Raw genomic sequence first — 26942 nt, 5'->3', positions numbered from 1 at the left:
TTTAAGATTGGCTTTAATCAATGTTTGAAAATGAATTCTTCATAGGCTATATGATAAATGAGAGGTAACATTTTATTTATGGTATTATTTCCACATATTTCTCTCCATTCTTCCTTCTGCCAACGGTGTCGCAGTTTCTCGTCTCTCCCGTTTTTGTGCTTAGCGCGTACGCATGGGTTAGAGTTTGCGTGGAAGACCGCACGTTTTCCCGTCAAGATAGTATTTTATAAATCGTAGAAACTGCCGTACGCCATTTTTTGAGCGTATATCCCTTTATAAACGAGGCCCCAGGAAGCACCTGAAAACAATAAGCCAAGACAACAATTTCAATTTTACATAGATTTATATGTTGCATAGTTTATTTTAAGGCACATGCAGCGGTGCCCCTTTCAATTGAAGTAAAACCTGCACCAAAGAAATAAATTAGTATTTAATGCCAAGCAAGAGCGATAAAAGCAAGAAAATCACTTAATTTGTTGTGTTATCACAGAGCATGGTCTGAATACAGCATTTTACTGTGAAATAATACAGTAACATGTTGTGAAATCCTGGTAATCATTTATCCTGTACATTCACAGTAATGAACTGTGCCTGCATTGATTTCACTGTGAAATTCAAAATTACAGTATTATATTGTGAACATCACAGTTAAAGACTGTAAAGTGGTAAAACAGTAATTTATTGTAAAATATTACAGCTAAATATTGTGAAATCATGGTCATATTTTACAGTGAAGTCATTAAAAATAGCTGCACCTTTGATAACACTTCAATGCATCAATAATTATAAAAATGTATCATGTATGTTCTGAAAAGGACCAATCTGCAGAGTGAGTACTTTTACTTTTGGTACTTTAAGTATATTTTGATGCTAATACTTTTGTACTTTTACTTGAGTATGTTTTGAATGCAGGACTTTTAATCATAACAGAGTATACACTCTGGTACTTCTACTTTTACTCAAGTACACGATCTGAGTACTTGTTCCACCTCTGCATAGTTACTCACATCCACTGCTTAACGGTCTAGCTGTGGTCCTCGGACCTCAGGTTGGGCAGCTCCACCCAAACAGCACAGGTTCCTGATTGGAGCAGATGACCACGAGCCACCGTGAGTGCGCTCCTCTATAAATAGACGGCGGAACGCTCGCAGTGTCTCAGTGAAAACCAACAACATTCATCAGGCAGCCAAACATTCGTCTTGGGGTTGAACTGTAACAGCCTTTAATGGAGCAAAGAGAGTATCGTCTTCCGGAGAAGAGACGCAGGAGCCGCTGTATTATTTTAAGTGTCGTCGCTCTCCTGGTCCTGCTTATTATCGTTGCCGTTGTGTTGGGACTCAGTCTGCGGCAGAATACAGACAATCTAAAGCCCACATTCATTGCAAGGTGTCAGGGGTTCAAAGGGTAAGCGTTTTTAAAACTCAATGTACAGAATATAAAGTAGGCTCAAAGTTAAACTGGGATTCCTCACATAACTGGTAATTCAATTTGGAATGCAATGAAATGGTAAATATTTGATGCAGTAAGCATTTGCACTAAATTCACAGCTTATTTTGTACACTTAGCCAGTGCAGCCTATTACGCCTGCAATAAGCATTTTCAGCTAATTGTATCGGTTTTTTTGGTGATGCTTTTGATCTGTAATGCATTACTCAGAAAGCTATTCTGTTATTTACCCTTATTCATATGAATGGGATACACAAACTAATAAAAACACCTGTCAATAAATCGACTGTATAATGCATGCATTACAGATTCAAAACCACAAACTACACCTCAAAATTATAAACTCAATGAAGATCGTATTTCTTACCGTAGTAGGCCTAATTATGTATTAGGCATAAAGGCTGCATTTATTTTAGCTATGTATAAAGTTAGTTGTTTATAAGATGCCCTTTATTTGTTTGATTCAACAAATGGAATTGCATGGCATAAACACAAGACATAATCAAGAAAAAGTATCAATACGTCTGTGATTATTTAGTCTAGGAAAGAATTCCATATTTCCCTTGCTCTACTGTCCATTTTAGTGTTTACCTCCAAACCGTATGAATCCTGATTCCTAAATGTGTTTAATTGACTGTATTGATATGATTGGAAAAACTATGTATGTATTTTTAAAACTGTTTAACACGTTAAAATGCAGAGACATTTTCAAAAATGCAGAAATAGTGATTTCATGAATGAGAGTTACAGTGTGTACGTGTTAGCTTATAATCTTAAGGAATATTGGCAAATACTGAAGATTCACATTAATGTTTAGAAAGAGGGAGAGGTGAGGAATATTAAGTGCTCACGATGAGAGAAAGTAAATGAAACGCTAAATATGGAGTAAAGGTTCAGTAGTCATTGACTCACCTACTGCACATTGTTTGTGTCTGACCAGTGTAAATACAGCTGATGAAAATGATATGTAGCGTCTGTCTTATCAACTGTAATTGAGCTAATCTTGACTGTAAATATGAATTAATCATACTGTGTTGGCTGCTTTTCAACCATGATAGTTCCTTCACAATGATACCAATTTATAAAGCACTTATTAAAACACAAGTGACAAAGTGCTTCAGAAAGCACACTCAAATAAAACATGAATAGAACGCTCATCGACAGTCTTTTATTTTTCAGGTACGACTGTGAAAAGATGTGGGATGTATTTGAGCAAGCCTATGTAGGCCGGGACCCTTGTGATGTTCCCATGGAAGCCTATGACCCTTTAATTGCCGCCGCCCCCTTGAAACCTGCCTGCAACAGAGTAAAAACCCCTCTTAACAGAACGGTCAGTATGTGTGCACATGATACCCTCAACCCCTCTTGGTAACACGTGTGTGTGTTTGGGTTATAGATGATGTTCTGGAGTAAAACCAAGGACCTTGTCCATGACTTCACGGAGAAGAGAGATTGTTACGTCACCGTGGAGGACTCTCTGCTGGGGTCTGTGCTGGACGGTATCACCTGGTGTGGAAAGGAGGGCAGCAGTGGTAAGATTCTTTGTGCAAAAGACAACCTCATAACTGTGTAATTTAGTCGCGTTATGCGATTATTTGCTTAATAAATTAAACAATAAAGAGCTGAGAAAAAAGGAGCTTCAGTGTCTTAACGATGATGTTCTATTTGACATCTTAAAACCAGTTTTTTAACTTCACTTAAGTAAGAAACACCCTACTGTACAAACCTGTATGTCAAATGCCAGAGGTGTTATTTATGTTATGCCTATTTATTTTTAACACGGGTATCATAGTCATTTTAAGTAAAGAGTGCTTGCAACAGTTGCCAAATGACCTCAAGTTTTCTGAGAAGACAAGGAATAAGTAACAAGGTTCACATTTCATGTTGTAGTACTATAAATATCATCAAATTAAATTGAAGTTTTCAGTTTACACACATGTCTCTCCAAAATGAATCCTTCATTTGATCCTGTTAGACATTTGTCTTAAAACAACATTCTTATCAATTAATCCTTGAGTCCAGGTGGACATTTGTGCGAAAGTTGAAGGAAATTCTATGGGGGACATTTTTAGAAAATAAATTGTTTTCTATTCCTTTACTATGTTTTGTTTATGTTTGGATCACTTGTTTTCTTTCTCAGTGTGGGTCCTGAAGTTTTCCGTTTTTTTTCCAATGCAGCTCATCAAAGCACATTCTTGTAATTGAAATGCAAAAAGGAATGACTGACTGTGTGTGTGTGTTGTTCTAGAAACATTCACTACCGGCTGCCCAGGGTGGACAGACTGTGTGAACAACACTGTTCGCTCATTTTGGAACAGAGTCTCAACTGCTGTGAGTTATCAACAAGATTTCACTAGTTTTGCCAAAAATACAACAGTTGTTGGATACAGCATGATTGAAATGACCCATTTTAATCGAAGGTGGCGCATGAGGTGAAATCTCTCCTGTGAATGAATGAGGTTGATATAGAGGAGAAAAGTAAAAGGTCACTCAGCCTGGTTTTAATCAATGAGGCTTTGTGGCCGTCTCCATGGAGTCACATTGTGTAGCTCTCTCCTGAGCGAGCAGTGTCCACCCACACATTCAGCAGAGGCCCTCTTTATTTTTGCCTGGGTTTTATTCTGTGATTAAAACACCCACACTAAAATACACGTTTCTTAATATTCACCTAAACAAACCACTAAAAGAAAACTTATTGATCCAATCACATATAAAAACATTGACTTGCAGGAACACAACATCTTTTTTTAAAGGGTTTAAACTAGACAAGCTGAAATGGATTCAATTCAACCAGGACACATGAAAAACATGGAACTAAAGAAGCACTTTGTTGGATTACATAGATTAAAATAAATAAAAAATAAATATATAAGCAGTTAGCATACATTCATGTGTTTGTTTTATGCTTACTTATCCTTGAAGCAGACGAGGTCAGAGGAGGTCAGAATAAACTAGATGTTCTGCTGCTGATAAGATTAATTCTGAGAATATTGCAGTACCAACTTCAAAAATTCAAGAATTGTTTATTTGAATCAGAATTTATAACCCTAACCCTTAACAATACATAGAAAACATTTATTTTGCAAATCAGACTTGGAATTCCACATTCCAAGTGTTGCTTTATACCTACTTATTATATTTTCCAGGTTTCCTTATAGGTCCCCTATTATACTATTTTTCAAAAATATATATTATAGGTCTCAGATATATACAAAACATGTCTTACATTCAGTTAATAATGAGTTCTTCGGATGCTTGAAATATAGATGTCTGTACGAGAAGGTGGTCTGTAGTGTAAGTATATATATAATGTTCTCTAACCTCATCTTCCTGTCTGTAGTTTGCAGAAGTTGCCTGTGGTGATGTCACAGCAATGCTAAACGGATCCATCGTCACACCATTTCATCCTGCAAGGTGAGCATATTTTATAGTTCAATGACTTCTATGCAAACCTTATTTTAATTTCTCACTTGCTAATGCTAATTCAGCAACAGTTTGTAAATAAGAAGACATACTTTATTAATCCCCAACGAGGAAATAACTTTTTCCACTTTTTTCCACACATTTCGCACACAAGCGTAAAACAGAGGATATGCACAAACAACATGCAGAGTGATTAGTTTGCCAGTTAGCCAGCAGTTGGGGGTTTGTTGCCTTGCTAAAGGGCAGCTCTGCAGGGCCCAGGAGGTTAACTGGCACCTCTCCAGCTACCAGTCCACACCCCGTATTTTTCAGTCCGATCCAAGTCCCTACAGTCTGAGCCACTGCTGCCCCAATAATAAAATTGACCCCATTTTTGTAAGTGAACAACATCTCAAAGCAAAATCAGACAAATGGGGATTCATGATTTATGGGCTCAAATGTATACTCCTAACTTTTTTTTCAGTTTGAATTTAATCACATAATATTCAGTTTCCATTACACGTTTAACTTACCTGAAGGCCAATTTAAGTTCTCACTGCTAAACACCGCACTGGACCCTAGAGAGCAGCATACTGGGAACTGCTGGAGTCCAAAATGTCCTACACCGAACGCTTACTAAAGCTTCTAGAAAGAGAATAGAAAATGAACAGCGAGTGCACGCAGAGAGTTCAACGAGACCCTTTTACCAAAATCAAATCAAATCAAGGTTTATTTATATAGCACCTTTTTAAAACGATTTTTGGTCGAGCCAAAGTGCTGTACATACAATAAAAACACTTTACAATCAAAACACTTTACAACAAATACAACAGCAAAAATAAAAAAAAATAAAAACCAGATAGTCTTCTTCATATTTAACAGGGTGTGTAAACATGTTAACTTCAAGATAGGACTATAAAAAATCTATGGATATCTGGAGTGGAGTCTACGCAGGTCAGGGACACTGCATTCTAAGAAATCTGTAAAACCCAATTTTCTGGTGTTATTTGTATTCTCAGAGGCCCAGGTCTCTTGTGACCTTACAGATCCCTATTTCCAATGCTGCTGTGGTTTTACAGATGGTGTAAAATGTTTTAATTGACGGGTAACAGCGGAACGGACTTCCAGGAATGGGCCATGTCAGGACACTGAAATCTGTTCAGAAAATCTGAATGAATGCAATCCTTTTAGAGCAGGAGTGTCGGATTATTCCATGTCAGACCTTTCAATCATCATGGTTCTGCTCTGGATGTCTTAAATGTGATTGATTCAATATTTTGTTCTCTTTAAAGGCCATGTAATGCATCTAACACAGGTGTTTTTTAACATGTAGTTTAGATATCACCAGAATAAAAATAAATAAAAATGTTTAAAGTTTCGTCATAATTAAATGACATATACGTTAAAAACCGATGTTGGTTCCGAAGTTTGCCGAGTACGCCCCCGATCACTCCCGAACGAGCGGTGACGTCACACGTGGCAAACATTGCCATTTGATCAAATCAGTCCGAATGGCAAGCAACGCGATAACTTCAGACAGCGACAGCGACAGCGATCATTCAAGCTCAGATTCGGTGGGTTATCTGGATACAGTTACAGAAGTAGAGAGTCAACCAGCTAGCCTTTCACTTCAAGGCATCTTGCCTTATAAGTACGAGCCTCCTGCCCAGCAATCGAACAACGAGGCAGAAACTTGTGAAAGAGAAGCGGATTCCGCAGCCGGCGAGACTCGAGTCGGCAATACTGAATGGTAAATTCTGTTTTATTTAATTTGACCTGCACTAAATGTCGATCTTAATTTGTCATCTGTTCCTCACACGTCCGGCAGATATTGTTTTGTTTTTTAATGTTATGTACAATATTCAGGTGTACATGTCAATGCTGTGAAAGCATGCTGCAGATGAATGTGTATGCTGCAGAGAGATCTGGCAGGTGATGGAACAAATAGACAGTTTGCAACCTACTGACCAGATAGCAGAGTCCTGCATCGGGTCGGGTATCCGCGGGTACCCGACGGGTGACCCGCAAAAAAGGTGATTTGCGGGTGGTATTTTTTCAAACGCTTTTTTCCGGGTTCGCTTCTGGGTAAAACAAAGATGATGCGGGTCCGGTTGCGGGTGTTGCATAATAAATATATTTAAACAATAATAATTTAGTTTAATGTTTAAATCCTCAGACCTCTCCTCCGCGTTACCGAGCATAATCATAACCTCTGCAGTGCATCTATCTGCTGCTGAGCGCACCACATTCTGAATGGCTGAGGTGAAGCTCTCTATAGGGGAGAATACAGCATTTTCAATAACTCTTCCTCAAGAGCGAAATCCAACGTCTGGGAGGCTTTTGGTGTCATCCTAGATGGAGAAAATAAACAACATCCCAGGCTTTTTGAGCCAAATATGCAACTGCGTGTGTTAATAATTGCACGTTGTCACTGCTTATAGGCCTATATATGCGGGTTCGGGTCGGGTTGCGGATCATGTGCCGGCGGGTCGGGTCGGGTTGCAGAACTAATTGGCAATATGTGCGGGTAGCGGGGCGGGTTCGGTACTGCACGTCACGGGTGCGGGGCGGGAGCGGGTCTTGAAAATCAGACCCGTGCAGGACTCTGCCAGATAGAAGACACCGACGAGAAACCAAGGTGCATTATTAGCCACCCAGGCTTTAGAGAAGGCTGTCTCAGTGTTTGGACACTGAAAATAGCGTATCTTCAATACAAACAACAACACAGAGCAGTTGATGGCCCACTACACCAGTAAGTAAATATTGATTGACCCAACTGCCTATTGCAGCTTTGCTTTCATATAATACTTTTAGTCGCTACAGATATGGTACACTTTTAAAGATACCATTAAACTCTTTCAAGCAGTCAAAAACAGCTTGGCTTTTATTTTTTCTGTGTATGCAAGTTCAATGTATGCTTGGGAAAAGAAACAACTACACATGTGAGGAAATATATAAGAGGTCTATGATTCTGTCAAGCAGTCATGTAAAACCTCATATTTATTTTGTACAAGTAAAATACAAATATCATGTTATAAGCCAATTTGTAACCATTGCTACATAATAGTACTACATAACATTTTATTTTTCTCCAAATATATTTATAATCTGTATACTTTTTTTTCATTAGGAAGTATCGATATACAGCTTATCGACAGTTTGTACGTTGGTGCTGGGGTGTACTCGGCCCAAAAATCAGAATCCCGCTGCCTGCATGTGCTGTAACCGAGATACGGAAGACTTACCCTGAACCGGGAGGCCGCTATCAGGGATTTCAATGGCCAAATCTGTAATTTGACATAAATCATGCAGCTGAACTGGTTAAAATGGTTTCGCATGATGTAAATAATTTACAAAGTACATCATTTACAATATTATTTTTCCAAAGAAACATGTAAATAAAACAACATTTTCCAAATCGCAAATTTGTAAGATTGTATTAATTTACTGTTTGATAAATAAAAAAGGGTTCTTTTGTTAATTTTTCACTTGTAACATTTTATCTTTATTGCAGTGTACATTAGTCTATTTTGGTATATGTGCGAGCCCACAAATAATTAAAAGTGGTAAAAATAATAAAGATATTCAGACGTAATTCATTTTTGGCCTTACTTATTTCACTTCAACTTTTATATATTTCAGTCACTAGGCAAGTTCACTGTACTCTGGTGACATTTAGCTCAAGCTGGCATAACACCTGTAGTAACTTAATTCTGACCCGAGTTTTGTGCACAATCTTCCAGCACCCATGATCAATGTTTATAGCAATCAGGAAACATTCACAGCTCACAATTACACATCGCTTCCCCATCATGAATTGTTAGATAAAAAAAGTTTAGCGAGGTCCGGTTACACATATGTTGAGCGAAAATAGCGGAAGGATACAAAACAAACAATCCAGACGGGGCTGGTGTTTGCCACGTGTGACGTCACACAGCTGGGTTAATGGCTGGCAAGCTTTTTGCTACCGGAGCGGAATAACACGGGAAAGTGGCACACATTTCATGTTATTTGGGGGGTATTTATGGAAAGAATCATTGATGTTGATATGTCAAATGAAACAGTGGAAAGTGATGAAGCGATTTATTAACACAGAATAACATTTATTTTGGACATTACATGGACTTTAAAGTTAAATATGAAGGCACTCTGTAGCAAGATAAACATTTAATAAAATAACTTGTAGTGGTGGTTATATATTGTGGGTTTGACATTAATCGGATCTCCAAAAATGAAGCCTTTGACTGAGAAAACATATATATTATTGAGAATTATGTACAGAAACATATGTAATAAGTAATATATTTTTAAATAACCTTTACCATAACCCTAATCCGACATAATATCTGTTTCTTCTACCTATCCAAGTACATTATTACTTTTGTTTTCAGTATTTTTGCGAGCATCGAGGTGAAGAGGTTCGACTACCCCAGGGTGAAAAGCCTGAATGTTGTTCTGGTCACACAGAACAAAACCGTGTAAGTGTTTTTCTGTTCATTTTAAATGTGATAAGTAAATACATGTTCTGTTTTTGCTTCCAGAGTGGTTTATTTTGTTGGTGTTCAACTTACAAATATGCAGAAAGTTAAACAGGTAAAGTTGTTCCTTAAGTCCTGTTTTCTGTATCCTCTTCAGGACAAACTGCACTAATGCATCTTTAAAGAATTTACAGAAAGAGCTGGATCAACGGATAACATATAACTGCGAGGAAGTGACTGAGTAAGTACAGCATGTTTGTGTGAGAGGACATCCTCATGTATAAATGAATATAATCATATAACGACTATACATGTTACTGTTGCTATGTAGAACCCAGATCCAGGACTGCAGCTCCCATCCAGAGAAACCCTGTGGAGCCTGTTGGTGATGATATCAGAATATACTGTGTAAACAAAACAATAACCTACTGTAAAAATACAGTCTTTGTAAATGGAATAATGTGCTATTATACACAACATATAATTATGTTGTACCTATGTGCCAGTGTGACTAAATGTGAAAGGTGTATTTTTATGTGAATGTCAATGAGAATGCAGTTTTAAAAGAAAATCTTTTTTCTAATCTGGTGCTAGCTAATTCGAATGACAGTCTTGCTCCCACCTGTAAGAAATGTTTTTAAATTAAAAAAATATATATATTTAAAGTTGTTGTGTGAACTATTACATGAGATATAAGAAATACTTTTAAGATCCAACACTAGAATATAAATGGAAATAACTTAAATAGAAATTAAATCGAGAACTTATATTAAACGTAATATGTGCGTTATAATATATAAACGTTGGGATTCATGATTTAATGTGTAAGAATATGGATTAAAAGACAAGTGTAACAAATAGTATTATTGTGCAGATTGCAGTATTCTGTAAACCAGAGGTATTGCACATCAGCACATTTTAAACAAAATTATTGACCTGTTAAATAAAGCTTCTAATGCTAGTGAGAGTTACATTTTCAACACTAGGGGGCCCTGTTCATAGATTCTTAGTATCAGTTTCATTCATGATTGTTAAAAGCAAAATCATTGCATTCAACATGTTGATGCCATGAGGATGTTAAATAGAATTCAAACAGTACAACAAGGTTTGAAAATTGATCTATTGGACATTATACATTATGAATTGAACTTAAGGTGCACTTACATAGCTGTTTCCTATGATTATTTTGTGTCTGCACAAATAAGACTACTTTAAGTTAATGAGGAGTTGCAGTTGAGGGTTTCAGGAAAAATACCTACTGTAGAGGTGAAAGCTCTCCTTATTTATTGTTAAATAAATACATATAAATGTCATGTATATATATATATATATATATATATATATATTAATATATATATATATATAAAAATATAGACAATTTCTTGTTTATTTAAAGTTAACGTTTCAGTTATTTCAGTGTTGAGTACTGAGACAAGTACTGTAATGTCGGTAAACATCAGCATAGTTTTGGTAATTTCCACTACCACCACGGCACCAGGTTTACATTGAAACCTTTTGAATACTTTTTGATATTAAGGATACACACACTTATCTACTATTAATTAACATGAATACAAACTATTACCAAAGTGTTAACCATAGACATGCCAATTGTTTGTTTTTTAAATGCTAAAATAATTCACATGTTGTCCGTGTTTATGACCAAGTAGTAGCCTAGTAGTCTGTTTAAAGTTTAATCTGATTAAAGAGCCTAGCATGTTAGCATTTTTCTTAAAAGGGTCCCCTATTATAAACATTTTCAACAATATATTATAGGTCTCAGATATATACAAAACATGTCTCTGAAGTGTTTGATTCGAAATACATAACAGATTGTGCATTGTAGCATCCAATAAACCCCTCTGTTTCAGCCCTGTTTCAAAAGTGCTGATCTTGTGTCTGTAGCTTTAATTGCGAATGAACTACTGTTAGCCCCACCCCTCTGCGAGATGACTGGTTTAAAAAAACAAAACACAATGGTGCTGTGGGAGGAGATTCAGGTGATAAGGTGGGCAGCTGTTACCTTGGTTGGTTATTGGCTTATGGTTGCACAACCCAAAAAAACATTGAGACATCACGAAGTGGCCAAAATCTGATCAGCTCATTTTCAGACCGTTTTGATACACCGATCAGCCATAACATTATGACCACTGACAGGTTAAGTGAAGAACATTGATTATCTCGTTAGAATGGCACCAGTCAGTGGTTGGGATATGTTAGGCAGCAATAAACACTTTGTCCTCAAAGTTCATTTGTTGGAAGCAGGAAAAATGGGCAAGCGTAAGGATGTGAGCAACGTTGAAAAGGGCCAACATTGTGATGGTTAGCAACTGGGTCAGAGCATCTCCAAAACTGAAGCTCTTGTGGGCTGTTCCCGGTCTACAGTGATCATGACCTACCAAAAGTTGTCCAAGGAAGAAAACTATTGAACTGGCGACAGGGTCATGGGCGGCGAAGGCTCATTGATGCGCATGGGGAGCAAAGGCTTGCCTGTATGGTGCGATCCAACAGAAGACCTACTGTAGCTCCAATTGCTGAATCACTTAATGCTGGTTCTGTCAGAAAGCTGTCAGAACACACAGAACATTGCAGTTTGTTGCGTATGGGCTGCGTAACCACAGACTGGTCAGGGTGCCCATGCTGGAACCTGTCCACCACCTAAAGCGCCTATGGGCATTTGAGCATCAGAACTGGACCAAGGACCAATGGAAGAAGGTGGCCTGGTCTGATGAATCAAGTTTTCTATTACATAAAGAGGATGGCAGGTTGCACTATGGGAAGAATGCAAGCTGGCGGAGCTGCTTTGGGCAAAATGATGCTTGGGTCCTGCCATTCATGGGGATGTTACTTTGACATTGTTGCAGAACAAGTACACCCCTTCATGTAGACAGTATTACCTAATGGCAGTGGCCTCTTTGAGCATGATAATGTGCCATGCAGTGGCGGCTGGCCCATAGGGGGCGATAGGGTGCCACCCTCCCTAAACCACACACAAAAACATTAATATTGTTATTAATAATAATAATAATTAATTATATATATTGTCCATACAGTGTATTTGTGTGTTTAAAATATGGAATGCACGCAGACATATATGTAAAATATGATTTAAAAATAATTGACTGACTGGTAAATGAACACTAAAAACTCCAGTTTTCTTTGCATTAAGTCATACTGGGATGTTTGCTGAAATTCATTGCATGTGGCACAGCCCTACCTAGAAAAAATTCCACCAACCGCCACTGGCGCAATGCCACACTGCAAAAATGGCTCAAGAATGGTTTGAGGAACATGACAACGACTTCCACGTTTTGATTTGGCCTCTAAATTCCCCAGATCTCAATCCAATCGAGCATCTGTCGGATATGCTGGATAAACAAGTCAGATCCATGGAGGCCCCACCTCGTAAATGACAGGACTTAAAGGATTTGCTGCCAACGTCTTGGTGCCAGATACCACAGGTGTAGAGTCCATGCCATCGACGGGTCAGGGTAGCAGATAACCACCAGCTGATGCACTTGAGTTTAAAAACAACAGTTAGATAGCCCAACGTGCATTGCTAGTTTGGCATTTTCAAAGTCTCTACAATGGAGAAGAAACGTACAATGGAGAAGAAAATTATTTTTGTAACTGCTGTCCCTTCTCTGGTTATTGTCGTCGCCATTGTGTTTGGAATCACACTGGGGAAGAGAACATTCAAGCAAGAATTTGAATACAGATGTTCCATGTTTGAAAGTAGTAAGAAGTAAGTGATTTTGAGTTTTAAAAGGTTAAGGTAAGATATATTCAGGGCTTACTTGGTTAGTGCAGCCTAATAAAACACACCTGCAAAAAGCATTTTCAGAAAGTTGTGTTTTTTAAAAAGTTTTTGTTGTGGTGCTGTTGAACTGTAGTGCATTACTTACAAAGCTGTTTCTGTTATTTAACCTGCATGACTCATACCAATGCGGTGGACACAATAATAACAATTCCTGTACATACTGTATAATCCATTAACGATTAAAAAAACAACATCTTTATACTGTTTTCATGCATTACAGTTTAGCACCACAACAATGTCCTCGTAAATTATTATACGGTTGAATTGGCACTTTTTGTAAACATTTAATATTATAACATTAATGGAGATGGAATTTCTTACAGCAATGTTATATTAGACTGCATTTATTATAGGTCTTTTAGGATACCATTAGCTGTACCCTAAAGCTTGTCTTCCTGGACTCAACACATTTGATGGCATGGAAATATTTATCATATGTATCCTAATAAATACATTCCTATATATTTATGACTTTATTTTTGCTTCTCAACATGGCTTCTCAGAATAAACTACAGATCCCCCAAAATAATCATACAAATATATGTAAGGTATTCCATTTCTTTTAATTATTCCAATGTGTATTAAAGGAGGAATCTTTTCAAATACTGATTATTCACATTCCTGTTTATAAAGAGGGTGAGGGGCAAGAATAAGAAAAAGGGCTGACAATGAGAGAAAGTAAATGCAATGCTAAAGATTAAAGAGTAAAGCTTTGGTCAATGACTCGCCCACTTCCTGGCTGCACTTTGTAATTGTCTGTCTAGTGGACATACAGCGTAATGACAAATCATATTTTGCTGTACAGGCTGCTTTTCAACCATGATATTTTATGAACAACAATGGCAACATTGAATGCGATGTATGAAATTTTTTCTTTATGTGAAATGCCCTGTTTTCATTTTCCAGATGCCAAATGCCTTTTTACAAGCAAAGCCTGCACCAACACTTCAGCATTTTCATCATGATGACGCTGATCCACTTCCCGGGCACTAAACAGCACTGATTTTATTTTTCAGGTACAACTGTACAGAGATATGGCATGAGTTTGAAAAAGCCTATGTGAACCAGGACCCTTGTAATATCCCCATGAATGCCTACGACTCTTTAGTTGCTGCGGCGCTCTTTGAACATGCATGCGACAAAGTAAAAACTAGGGATGCACCGAATATTCGGCCACCGAAAATTATCGGCCGAAAATTATTAAAAAGGCCCTTTCGGCTTTCGGCTTTTTATATATTTCTATTAATCATTTTCGGCCTTTCGGCATTCGGCCAACTGTTTCCTATTTTCGGTATCGGTTTCAGCCAAGAATTTACCATTCGGTGCACCCCTAGTAAAAACCTTTCATCACAAAACTGTGCACATAATCCACTAAATGCATCTTTGGCAATGCAGATGAATACATATAATACTTTTGTTTTTTGGGTTAGATGATGTTCTGGAGTAAAACAAAGAATCTGGTCCGTGACTTAACTAAGAACAGGGATGATGTTGTCGCTTTGGAGGACACTCTGCTGGGATCTGTGCTGGGTGGTCTGCACTGGTGTGGAGAGAAGGGCAACAGTGGTAAGACACTTGCAAACCTTGTAATGGTGCGATTTAGTCCAGTTTAGCTTTTACTTTTTACAATCCATATTAAGATTCTCACCAATGAGATATTTCACACATCACACATCATAGTTGGTATATTCTGCTAATACAATCTATAGGCACCCTTGTTTCATTCACTTTGTTGTCTTTTTTATTGATTGACTATGTTCTGATTATTGTTTGGATAACTTTTTTTCTGCTTCAGTGTGGGTATGTAAAGCCGCTTAGTTTCCTGTACAGCTCATCATAGCAAATTCTTATAATTGAAAATCAAAAAAGATTGACTTTCTGTGTTGTTCTAGACACATTCACTTCCGGCTGCCCGGGGTGGAATGAATATGTGAACCCTCGTCACTCTTTTTGGAGCAGAGTCTCAACTGCTGTAATTCATCAACAATAATTCACCGGTTTTGCAGTGGTGGGAAAAAGCTGAGCCTGTAGAACTCAAACTAATGGTTAACAACTAACTATCAGTGCTATGTGTCAAGGGGAGAACACTGAGGCATGAACTCAATTGCACGACTCAAAACTCAGACTCAGATAGCGTTTCAAAATAAAGACTTTACTGGAATTTGCACAGTAATAAAACAAGGAAAACAAAACCACTCTTTCGAGGAAAACTATAATGCGATCTATAGCATAGGTCCGTGAAAGGTCCGTGAAAAGATCCGTGAGGTAAGCCGATACGTGGTCTTCGAGAGACAACGAACTGACAATTAACAGGAGGGAGCTAACACAATATATACACAGGTAAAGGGGACACAGTTGGAAACAATCAGGGCGGGGAAAATAATCAAGGACGCAGGAGACAGAAAAGGGGCGGGGAGCGTGGAGGCCTGAAATGAGAGGAAGAAATAATTAAGGGTATAGACATAAAGCACAAGACAAAGGGACATGACAACTCTAACATAAAGAATAAACTTTCACAATAAGTTTCTTGGACATGACAGTACCCCCCCTTCTAGGGACGGCTCCTGACGGCCCAGGCTCCTCTGAGTTGAGGCGGTCAAAATCCTCAATGAGGCTTTTGTCCACGATGAAGCGGGAAGGAATCCATTGCCGCTCCTCAGGACCATAACCCTTCCAGTCAACCAGTAACTGTCGCCCTCTACCCCTTTTCCGACTAGCCAATAGTGACTTGACCGTGTAAACCGGACCTCCATCGATCATCCGGGGGGGCGGGGGGGGTTTGACGGTGGGAACCATAGCGCTCTCCTTCAATGGTTTTAATTTCCCTACATGGAAGGTGGGATGTACCTTCATGGCCCTGGGAAGCCGTAGTCTCACTGAGACTGGGTTTATGACCTTGGTGATGGGAAAAGGACCCACAAACCGGGGAGCCAGTTTTCGGGAGAGTACGTGGAGGGGAAGGTCTCGTGTAGAGAGCCAGACTTTTTGGCCTGGCTGGTATACAGGGGCTGGTCGGCGTTTTCGGTCTGCTGCTCTCTTAACCAGTTGTGAATTCCTGCAGAGTATCTTCCTAGCCGCAGCCCACACGCGCCGACAACGCCTGACCAGAGCGTGGGCAGACGGGACCGTGACCTCCCTCTCCGTGGCTGGGAACAGTGGCGGCTGGTAGCCATAAACACAGTGAAACGGGGACAGGCCCGTGGCAGAAGTAGGGAGGATGTTGTGTGCATACTCAACCCAGGTGAGGTGCTCGCTCCAGGAGGATGGATTCTGGGACACCAGGCAGCGCAGGCAGGTCTCCAGTTCTTGATTTAGGCGCTCTGTCTGGCCGTTAGACTCCGGATGATATCCAGACGAGAGACTGACCGTGGCACCGATGAGGCTGCAGAACTCCTTCCAGAAGCGTGACACAAACTGGGGGCCCCGGTCGGAGACAATATCCTTAGGGAAACCATGAAGCCGAAACACATTCTGCATCATGACCTCCGCCGTTTCCTTAGCTGAGGGCATCTTTGGCAGAGCAATGAAATGTGTCATTTTGGAAAATCTGTCCACTACCGTGAGAACTGTGGTTTTACCTCTAGAGAGGGGCAGGCCAGTGACGAAGTCCATGGAGATCTCTGACCAGGGCCTGTTGGGAATAGGGAGTGGTTGTAATAACCCTATTCGCGACCTGGAAGAGGTCTTGTTTCGAGCGCAGATAGGGCACGCCTCCACATACTCCTTCACCTCCTTCTCCATGGATGTCCACCAGAAACGTTGTTTAACAATGAACATAGTTCTCTTGACTCCGGGGTGGCAGGTGAGCAGCGAAGTGTGAGCCCAGTGGATCACCTGTGGTCGCTCGGCCTCCTGAACAAAAATCCGGTTAGGCGGGCAACCCCTTGGTGCAGGAGCTCCAGCATTGGCACGTATTACCTCCTTTTCTACTGGCCAAGTCAGCGCTCCTACCACCCGGTTCAATGGGATGATGGGTTCCGGCTCCTTGGCTGCAGGCACAGGGTCAAACAGACGGGACAGAGCGTCAGGCTTGACATTCTGAGACCCCGGCCTGTAGGAAAGAACAAAGTCAAAACGGTTGAAAAACAAGGTCCACCTAGCCTGGCGGGAGTTCAGTCTTTTGGCCTTTCTGATGTACTCCAGGTTCTTGTGATCGGTCCAGACCACAAAAGGATGCTCGGCTCCCTCCAACCAATGCCTCCACTCTTCCAACGCTAACTTCACGGCCAGCAACTCACGGTTTCCCACGTCATAATTTCTCTCTGCCGGGGAGTGCTTCCTGGACAGGAAGGCGCAGGGGTGAAGTTTGTTGTCCTTCTGTTGTTGCTGGGAGAGGACCGCTCCCACCCCCTCGTTGGAGGCATCCACTTCCACCACGAACTGGCGAGTGGGATCCGGCATGGTAAGTATGGGGGCAGTGGTGAACATCTTTTTCAGCCGAGAAAAAGCCTCCTCAGCCTGAGGAGACCACACAAAAGGCACCTGAGGGGACGTGAGGACATGAAGAGGGGCTGCAATAGCGCTGAAGCTCCGCACAAAACGTCTGTAAAAATGAGCAAAGCCTAAAAACTGCTGCACTTTTTTGCGAGAGTCAGGGGTAGGCCAACAGGCTACTGCGCTAACCTTCTCTGGGTCCATCATGACCTGACCTGGGGAAATGATGAAGCCCAAAAAAGTGACTGTTTCCACATGAAATTCACACTTTTCAGCTTTGACAAACAACTTATTTTGGAGCAGTTTCTGTAGAACCAGGCGGACATGTTGTTTGTGGGTGTGAAGGTCAGGGGAGTAGATCAGAATGTCGTCCAGATAAACAAAAACGAAACGGTTCAGAAACTCCCTCAACACGTCGTTGATCATAGCCTGGAAGACTGCAGGAGCGTTTGACAATCCAAACGGCATGACCAGGTATTCATAATGTCCTGAAGGGGTGTTAAAACCCGTCTTCCATTCATCGCCCTCCCTGATCCTGACCAAATGATAGGCGTTCCGCAGGTCTAATTTGGTGAAAACCTTGGCTTCCTGAAGCTGCTCGAAAGCGGACGAGATGAGAGGGAGGGGGTACCGGTTTTTAACCGTAATGTCATTGAGAGGTGAGTAGTCGATACAGGGCCTAAGAGACCCATCCTTTTTGCCCACGAAAAAAAACCCTGCCCCTGCTGGGGATGAGGAATGACGAATAAGCCCTGTCTTGAGGGAGGCATCAATATAGTCCTTCATGGCCTCTTTCTCAGGTCCTGAAATTGCATAAAGTCGACCCTTAGGAATGGGAGACCCGGCAATCAAGTCAATAGCACAGTCATAGGAGCGGTGAGGAGGAAGAGCCAGAGCTTTGGACTTACTAAAAACTTCACTAAGGTCGTGGTAGCAGGAAGGAACTGAAAGTACATCCGGAAGATATATTTTTGGGACTGTATCCTGCCTAACACTCCCAGTGTTACATCCCCTGTCAATCTCTGCTACCTGCTTAAAACAGAGATCAATGCAATTCTTTCCCCACCCCTCCACCCTCCCAGATTGCCAATCTATGTGAGGGTTATGAAGTTTCAACCAGGGAAACCCCAAAATGAGTGGATGTTGGGCTGAGTTAAATAAGTGAAAAGACATTGTCTCATGGTGGTTATCATTACATCTTACTTCTAAAGGCTCCGTTTGGTGAGTCACTTTAAACAACAGCCGCCCATCGAGAGCACTCGCTTCAAGAGGCTGGGGTAGAGGTTTAGTTTTTATGTCCCATTTTTTAACTAAACCCCAATCCATAAGACTTTCGTCCGCCCCTGAGTCAATGAGAACACCATGAGTAACTACATTGTCTCTGATTTTTACCTGGATCCGGGTCAGGGTGCGAGGAGGAAAGTCAGAGGAAGAGATCCGGCTCACCAACGTACTCCTCTTCATTGGTGAGCCTCCTCTTTTACCGGACAAGCCGCTTGTGGGTGTCCGCGCTGCCCGCAGTAGAAACACAGACCTTCCTTGAATCGACGCTGACGTTCTGCCAGCGACAGCTTGGCGCGGCCCAACTGCATTGGCTCCTCCACGGAGCCAGGGGGCGCTGTTGTCCGGAACGCAGGTGGTGAGGGGTGACGGGGCCTCCAAGAAGAAGTAATATCCAGCGGCGAGCGTCTCCTCTGGAGAGGTGGATCAACCGCATCCTTGGATTTATTCCTTCTCCTCTCCGTCAAACGATTGTCTATACGTAAAGCCATGGATATGACAGAGTCCAAATCAGCGGGCAGATCGAGAGGCGCCAGCTGGTCTTGTAAAGAATCCGAGAGACCGCTGACGAAAGCGTCAAACAATGCAGCGGAGTTCCAGCCGCTGTCGGCTGCCTTAGTCCGGAACTCGATGGCGTAGTCAGCCACACTCCGCTGATGTTGTCGCAGCTTGATCAGAGCCCGAGCTGCTTCCCTGCCCGGCGTGGTTTGATCGAAGGTCTTCCTCATAGTGTCTATGAAGTTTTCCAGAGACCCGCAGATAGGCGAGCCTCGGGACCATTCTGCCGTGGCCCACGCTGCTGCTCGGCCGGAGAGATGAGAGATCATAAAAGCCACTTTGGAAATGTCCGTGGGAAAAGCAACCGGTTGGTGGTGATAGTGTAACTCACACTGCACGATGAACGGCCGGCAGCCTTCTGAGTCCCCGGAGTACCTTTCGGGTGGAGCCAGACGCATGGAAGCCCTGTGCGGCTCAGTAACCCGGTTGGGATCGAATCCGGTCACCGCTGGAACCGGAGGAGTCGTAGGAGGAGAAACAGCCTGCAGGTGAGTGAGCACACGCTGAACCTCTGCTGCCAGTAGATTAACTTGGGTCGTCAACGATGTTTGTAGTTCCCCCTGGCTGCTGGTTAGATCCTGCACTCCCTGCTGCATGGTGGCCATACGCTCCTCTTGTTGCCCAAGACGTTGGCCCTGAGAACGGATAGCGTTCTTAATCTGATCTGAGTCGGCTGAGTTCATTTTGATGGTCAGTTCGTACTGTCAAGGGGAGAACACTGAGGCATGAACTCAATTGCACGACTCAAAACTCAGACTCAGATAGCGTTTCAAAATAAAGACTTTACTGGAATTTGCACAGTAATAAAACAAGGAAAACAAAACCACTCTTTCGAGGAAAACTATAATGCGATCTATAGCATAGGTCCGTGAAAGGTCCGTGAAAAGGTCCGTGAGGTAAGCCGATACGTGGTCTTCGTGAGACAACGAACTGACAATTAACAGGAGGGAGCTAACACAATATATACACAGGTAAAGGGGACACAGTTGGAAACAATCAGGGCGGGGAAAATAATCAAGGACGCAGGAGACAGAAAAGGGGCGGGGAGCGTGGAGGCCTGAAATGAGAGGAAGAAATAATTAAGGGTATAGACATAAAGCACAAGACAAAGGGACATGACAACTCTAACATAAAGAATAAACTTTCACAATAAGTTTCTTGGACATGACACTATGTTGAGAGGAAGGCCTTGCGCTCGTTATACTACGAATGTGTTGCTGTATACCTTTTTTCTGTGCAACATTTTGTTGAGATAGAAAGACCTCTAAACAACCAGCAGTACATATTGGCAAGGCAAGTTTATTTATATGGCACCTTTCAACAACAAAGGCAATTCAAAGTGCTTTACAAAAATGAAAGACATTAAGAGCATTAAGAAATAGTGCAGCGGAAACACATTATTAATTGGCATTAAAAAACTGTTATAAAAAAGCAAATAGAATCAAATAAACATAAAACAAGCTAATATATATACAAAAATAATTAAAGGTACAGTGCAGTGTAAGATATGAATAGTTTAAATATAAAAAAATAAACCAAATTCAGCTGATTGTACGGGAGCTTCAACTGCATAGATCATAAATGTCACAAGGAAATTGTTAGTCTGTAGTATAAATCTAAAATGTACTCTAATGTTATTTTCCTGTCTGTAGTTTGCACATTTTGCCTGTGATGATGTCACAGCAATGCTAGACGGATCCATCGACACACCATTTGATCCTGAAAGGTGAGCACCTCTAATGCTGCCCACATTTTTGTTTAGGGTCGGAAAATTCCATTTCATTTAATCGTTTATTTGAATAGGGACAATGCACATTAATGAACACTTTAGACAAATAATGCTTCAAGTGTAAATATGCCGGATTTGAGCTTTGAGCTAATTTCACACTCAGACTCAGCTGTGTGCAGTTTTTCGGCACATTTTCAACCTGAGCCTGGACATGATGACCGTCCCTGCCCTGTGGAAGACAACATGCCTGGTTCCTGTGCCGAAGAAGATAAATCCACGCACACACAGTGACTACAGACCGGTGGCTTTGACATCACATGCCATGAAGTCGCTGGAGAGGCTGGTCCTTAAACACCTCCGTACAGTGGTCGCACCATCACTAGACCCCCTGCAGTTTGCATATCAGCCTCGTATTGGAGTGGAGGACGCCATCATCTTCCTGCTGCACAGAGTACACACACACACCTTGAGAAGGCAGGCAGCACTGTGAGAGTCATGTTTTTTGACTTTTCTAGTGCTTTCAATACCATCAGACCTGCCCTGCTCAGCAGTAAGCTACTGGACATGCAGGTGGATGCTCCACTGGTGAGCTGGATAACCAACTATCTCACAGCTCGGCCACAGTATGTGAAGCTGCAGAATAACACCTCTGACATTATATTGAGCAGCACGGGCGCTCCTCAGGGCACGGGCCTCTCTCCCTTCCTGTTCACAGTCTATACATCAGACTTCAGACACTGCTCACAGTCCTGCCATCTGCAGAAATTCTCAGATGACTCTGCCATTGTGGGCTGTATCATCAGAGATCAGGAAGCTGAGTACAGGAGTGTGGTGGAAAGTTTTGTGGAGTGGTGCGGTCAGAACCACCTGCAGCTCAACGTCACAAAAACTAAGGAGCTAGTGGTTAACTTCAGAAAGCGGAGTACCGCCCCAAGCCCAATTACCATCGTGGGCATGGATGTGGACATTGTGGACAGCTACAAGTTCCTGGGTGTCCACATAGAGAATAAACTGGACTGGAGTAAAAACACTGATGCCCTATATAAGAAAGGCAAGAGTCGCCTGTATTTCCTCAGGAGACTCAGGTCCTTTAACGTCTGCAGCAGTATGTTGCAGATGTTTTATGACTCGGTGGTCTCCAGTGTGATCTTCTTTGCTGTAGTGTGTTGGGGCAGCGGGGTGAAGACAGCTGATGCCAACAGACTCAACAAGCTTATCAGGAGAGCAGGCTCTGTCCTGGGAGTGGATCAGGAGTTGTTGGCAGTGGTGTCGGAGGGGAGAATACTGAGGAAACTTCTCAGCATTCTGGACAACGGGTCTCACCCCCTGCATGCCACACTGGTTTCCTACCAGAGCACTTTCAGCCACAGACTGAGATCACCCATAACCACCACACAGCGCCACAGGAGGTCTTTCCTCCCAGTGGCAATCAAACTCTTTAACTCTTCACCCCTAAGTAAAGGGCACTGAGAACCTCCATACCAACACTATGTGCAATATACTATAAGTTCCATCACTGCAATACACTCGCTGCTATATATATAGCTATGTGCAATATTATATCATAATATTATTATTAGTATTATTAATAATACTATGATAACGTGCAATTACGTAACTGCCACTACGTTTTAATTTTTGCACTATAACTACTAAATACTGCTAATAATAATTGCATTGATTGTGTGACTTTCTATGTTTCTACGTTTCATGTTGTCTGTGGATGTTTAATTGCTCTTTGTGCTGCTGTGTTTATTGTATTTTGTTACTCTGGCACAACAATTTCCTTCGGGATAAATAAAGTCTTATCTTATCTTATCTTATCTTAACCTCCAATAATCAAGCCTTTTAAACCTTTTTTCATTTTCAGTACTTTTGCAACAATAGAGGTGAAGAGGATCAAATACCCCATGGTGCCTGAATGTTGTTCTGGTCACTCAAAAGAACATTCAAAAGTAAGATTTTCTCTTTGTTTTTAAAACTTCTGCAAGATTATTGACATTTGTCATACATTTTCTGTGTGTGCTTCAAAAGTGGTTTATTTTTGAGGTACAACACACACATATGCAGAAAGTTAAACAGGTAAAGATGTTCCTTAAGTCCTGTTTCCTCTTCAGGGCAGACTGCACTAATCCATCTTTAAAGGATTTACAGAGTGCGCTGGATCAAGGAATAACATGTGACTGAGTAAGTACAGCATCCATGTTTATACATGTATATACTCAAAATATATTGACATGTTATTTGTTTATTTGAATGCAGAGCTCAGATCAAGAAGTGCAGCTCCGATCCAAAGAAACCCATTGGAGCCTGTTGGTGATGAACTCAATATCAGATTGGACTGTGTGACAAAATGACACAACAAGCCTTACAAATATTTTGCCTAAAGTTTATTTTTGAAAGTCTTTGTAAATTGAACAATGTGCCATTATACAGTACTTTAAAATATACTGTATCGTTATTTTTGTATGAGTTTGACAACATGTGAAATTACTCTTTTTTTATGTAAATGTCCATGACCTATTTTAACAGTGACAATGCTGTTTTCGATTTTTTTTTGTGCTTTTTAATTACGTTCAATTGACAATCTCGCTTGTAAGGTTTTCTGCCTTTTATATGAGAACAATCTGAAAAACATCTCTCAACATTATCGATCCTATTCTATAATAGAAATAGAAATATTTTAGAATAAGTCATTGAAATAAATACGTAGAGAAATGTTGATAAACGTAATAATCCATTATTGTTTAATAAAAGAAAAAAACATTAAAATATGGAAAAAAATAAAATGTGTGTTGATAATAAGGGTAAATATGGGATTTATGAATAAATGTGAGAAAATAAAAGTGTTAATAAGAATGTTGCGTCAGTATATTTATGGTATGGCTTGATTTCTGATCAAATATCATGTTTTGCACGGTGAAATCGTGACCTTACAGATCCCAATTTTCCAATGCAGCTGTGGTTTTACAGATGGTGTAAAATGTTTTAATTTATGAGAGACGGTGGAACAGACTTCCAGGAATGGGTCATGTTAAATCTGCTCAGAACATCTGAATGAACGCAATCCTTTTAGAGCAGGAGTGTCGGATAGTTCCATGTCAGAACTTTCAATCATCATGGTTCTGCTTTGAATGTCTTAAATGTGATTGATTCAAAATATTATTCTTTCTCTTTAAAGTTAAATATGAAGGCACTCTGTAGCAAGATACAAATGTAATAAAAGACAAATTAAATACATTAAAACTGAACTTGTAGTGGTGGTTATATATTGTGGGTTTGAAAGTAATTGGATCTCCAAAAATGAAGCCTTTGTAAAAAAGAAAAGTAAAAAGAAAATCTGTTTTTGCTAAATAAGTGGTTTATTTTGATGGTGTTCAACATACAAATATGCAGAAAGTTAAACAGGTAAAGTTGTTCCTTAAGTCCTGTTTTCTGTATCCTCTTCAGGACAAACTGCACTAATGCATCTTTAAAGAATTTCCAGAAAGAGCTGGATCAACGGATAATATAACTGCGAGGAAGTGACTGAGTAAGTACAGCATGTTTGTGTGAGAGGACGTTCCCATGTATAAATTAATATACTCATATAACGACTATACATGTTACTGCTGCTATGCAGAACCCAGATCCAGGACTGCAGCTCCCATCCAGAGAAACCCTGTGGAGCCTGTTGGTGATGACCTGTGAACTCAAAATCAGAATATATTGTGTAAACAAAACAATAACCTAATGTAAGAATAATATTTTGTCTAGAACATATTGTGTAAAGTCTTTGTAAATGGAATAATGTGCTATTATACACAACATCTACGTAATTAAGTTTGTACCTGTGTGTCAGAGTGACTAAATGTGAAAGGGGTATTGTTATGTCAATGTCAGTTTCATTCATGATTATTTAACATCCTCATGGCATCAACCTGGACTTTCACTGCTATGCTGACGACACACAGATCTACCTCAGCACCAAATCCCCCCACAACCCCCCTCTCACACACATCGAATCCTGTCTGACTGCAATAAAATCCTGGATGCAACACAACTTCCTCAAACTCAACTGCAATAAAACTGAACTCCTCCTCATCGGCTCCAAATCCACCCTCAGCAAAACCCCCAACCTGACACTCACCATCGATGGCACCCCTGTTTCCCCCTCCACCCAGGCACGCAACCTTGGCTTGATATTCGACCCCACCCTCACCCTCGACCCCCACATCCGCCAAGTTGTAAAAACCTCATTTTTGCACCTCCACAATATAGCCAAACTCCGTCCCTCTCTCACCCGCCCCGCAGCTGAGCGACTCATTCACGCCTTCATCTCCTCCCGCCTTGACTATTGCAACTCACTCCTCTTCGGTATCAGCACAACATCCCTCAACAGACTCCAGCGTGTCCAGAACGCAGCCGCCAGACTCCTCACCCACACCAAATCATGGCATCACATCACCCCGGTCCTCAAAGAACTCCACTGGCTTCCCGTCTCACACCGCATTCACTACAAACTCCTGGTCCTCACCTATAAAGCCCTCCACCATCTGCCCCCCCCCTACCTCACTGACCTCCTCATCCTCTACCAACCACCCCAGTCCCTCAGATCCACCTCAGCCGGTTTGCTCTCAATCCCCAAGGCCAAACTCCGGAGCTTCGGGGACAGAGCCTTCTCTGTGGCAGCCCCGAAGCTCTGGAACTCCCTCCCCCAAGACCTCCGTGAGTCTGATTCCCTCACCCTGTTCCAGTCCCGTCTCAAAACCCACCTCTTCAACTCTGCTTATCCTTAAACCCGCCCCTCCCCCCTCTGAACCAACATCCTCCTGACTGCTTTTCTGTTTTTGTTTTTGTTTGTGTTTTTGTTCTTGTTTTGTTTGTCGACCTGACTCATAATGTAAAGCGTCTTTGGGTCTAGAAAAGCGCTATATAAATCCCATTTATTATTATTATTATTATTATTATCAACCTTTTGAATGCAATGATTTTTCTTTTAACAGAGTTCCAATAGTACAACAAGGTTTGAAAATGGATCTATTAGGCATGATACAATATGAATTGAAATGAAGGTGCCTTTTCCTAGAATTTATTTGGTGTCTGCACAACTGAGACTACTTTAAATTAATGAGGAGTTACTCATGAGTTGCAGTTGAAGATTTCAGGAAAAAGTGGACCTTGAAAATATATTTTTCTTTTGAATTGATTTAGATTTATTTTCATTATTTTCTAATTTACTAAACTACGGAATCAATTCCTTTTGTGCCTTTTAATCGATACTTGAATAATGGAAAGTTTCTTTATATACAAAATCAGTTACATTCATCATATGGCTTGATTTATGATCAAATATTTTGAAGGCTGATTGGCTCCTGCTTTTGTTTGGTGGCAAAACCTAAGTTTCAAATACCTTCTGAAATTGGAAATGATCTCTGGTTTATAAGACGGATTTAACAGTTTCAGTGAGAAAAATTACAGATAACGCAATGTTCTGAACATTTTGAAATGTGCCATTATTGAGCAAATATACTTGTTACATTTGCTCAATATTTGCAAAACATTGCCTGTTAAATATACTTGTATAAAAGATTATCTGAGAAAGAAAATGTAGGCATAACTATTTGGGTATCTGTTTATTAAAAAAGTGATGTGTCAGAAATAAATGAACATATAAAAGGTAACCTTGAATAACAGTGGATTATTCTTTAGACTTCGATGAGCTTGGGGGCACATTTATTTTGAAATTAAATACGTGATCAACTTGTGAAATATTTTTCCTTTCAGTTTTGATTCATGAGAAACTTGAACCTAG

The 26942-nt window shown here is 40.7% G+C and overlaps 1 protein-coding gene across 2 annotated transcripts; it reads left to right on the top strand.

The window, feature by feature from the left end:
• Positions 1–1148: 1148 nt before the first annotated feature.
• On the top strand, positions 1149–24959 carry LOC307026115 (ADP-ribosyl cyclase/cyclic ADP-ribose hydrolase 1-like). Of its 2 annotated transcripts, none has more exons than XM_079661254.1 (8): positions 1149–1404; positions 2626–2752; positions 2843–2978; positions 3695–3777; positions 4787–4860; positions 9240–9326; positions 9484–9567; positions 24771–24959. In XM_079661254.1, exons 1-8 carry the CDS (start codon positions 1226–1228, stop codon positions 24826–24828), a joined length of 828 nt encoding a protein of 275 aa, XP_079517380.1. In that variant the 5' UTR covers positions 1149–1225; the 3' UTR covers positions 24829–24959. The 2 variants fall into 2 exon arrangements, with proteins under 2 accessions (XP_079517380.1, XP_079517379.1); XM_079661253.1 differs by lacking the exon at positions 24771–24959 and adding an exon at positions 9658–9991.
• Positions 24960–26942: the final 1983 nt, after the last annotated feature.

This window comes from Notothenia rossii (genome assembly GCF_949606895.1).
Source record: "Notothenia rossii genome assembly, chromosome: 12".
In the NCBI taxonomy this organism is placed as follows: Eukaryota; Metazoa; Chordata; class Actinopteri; order Perciformes; family Nototheniidae; genus Notothenia; species Notothenia rossii.
Note: the sequence above shows the minus strand (reverse complement) of the source record. Positions and strands in the feature narration are given on the sequence as shown.

Excerpts from the sequence above, each read along its gene's own strand:
- LOC307026115 (XM_079661254.1), top strand. The coding sequence starts at position 1,226 with ATGGAGCAAAGAGAGTATCGTCTTCCGGAGAAGAGACGCAGGAGCCGC. Across the intron at positions 9,327-9,483 it reads GTCACACAGAACAAAACCGT|GACAAACTGCACTAATGCAT; the intron begins GTAAGTGTTTTT and ends TATCCTCTTCAG. Across the intron at positions 9,568-24,770 it reads AACTGCGAGGAAGTGACTGA|AACCCAGATCCAGGACTGCA; the intron begins GTAAGTACAGCA and ends GCTGCTATGCAG.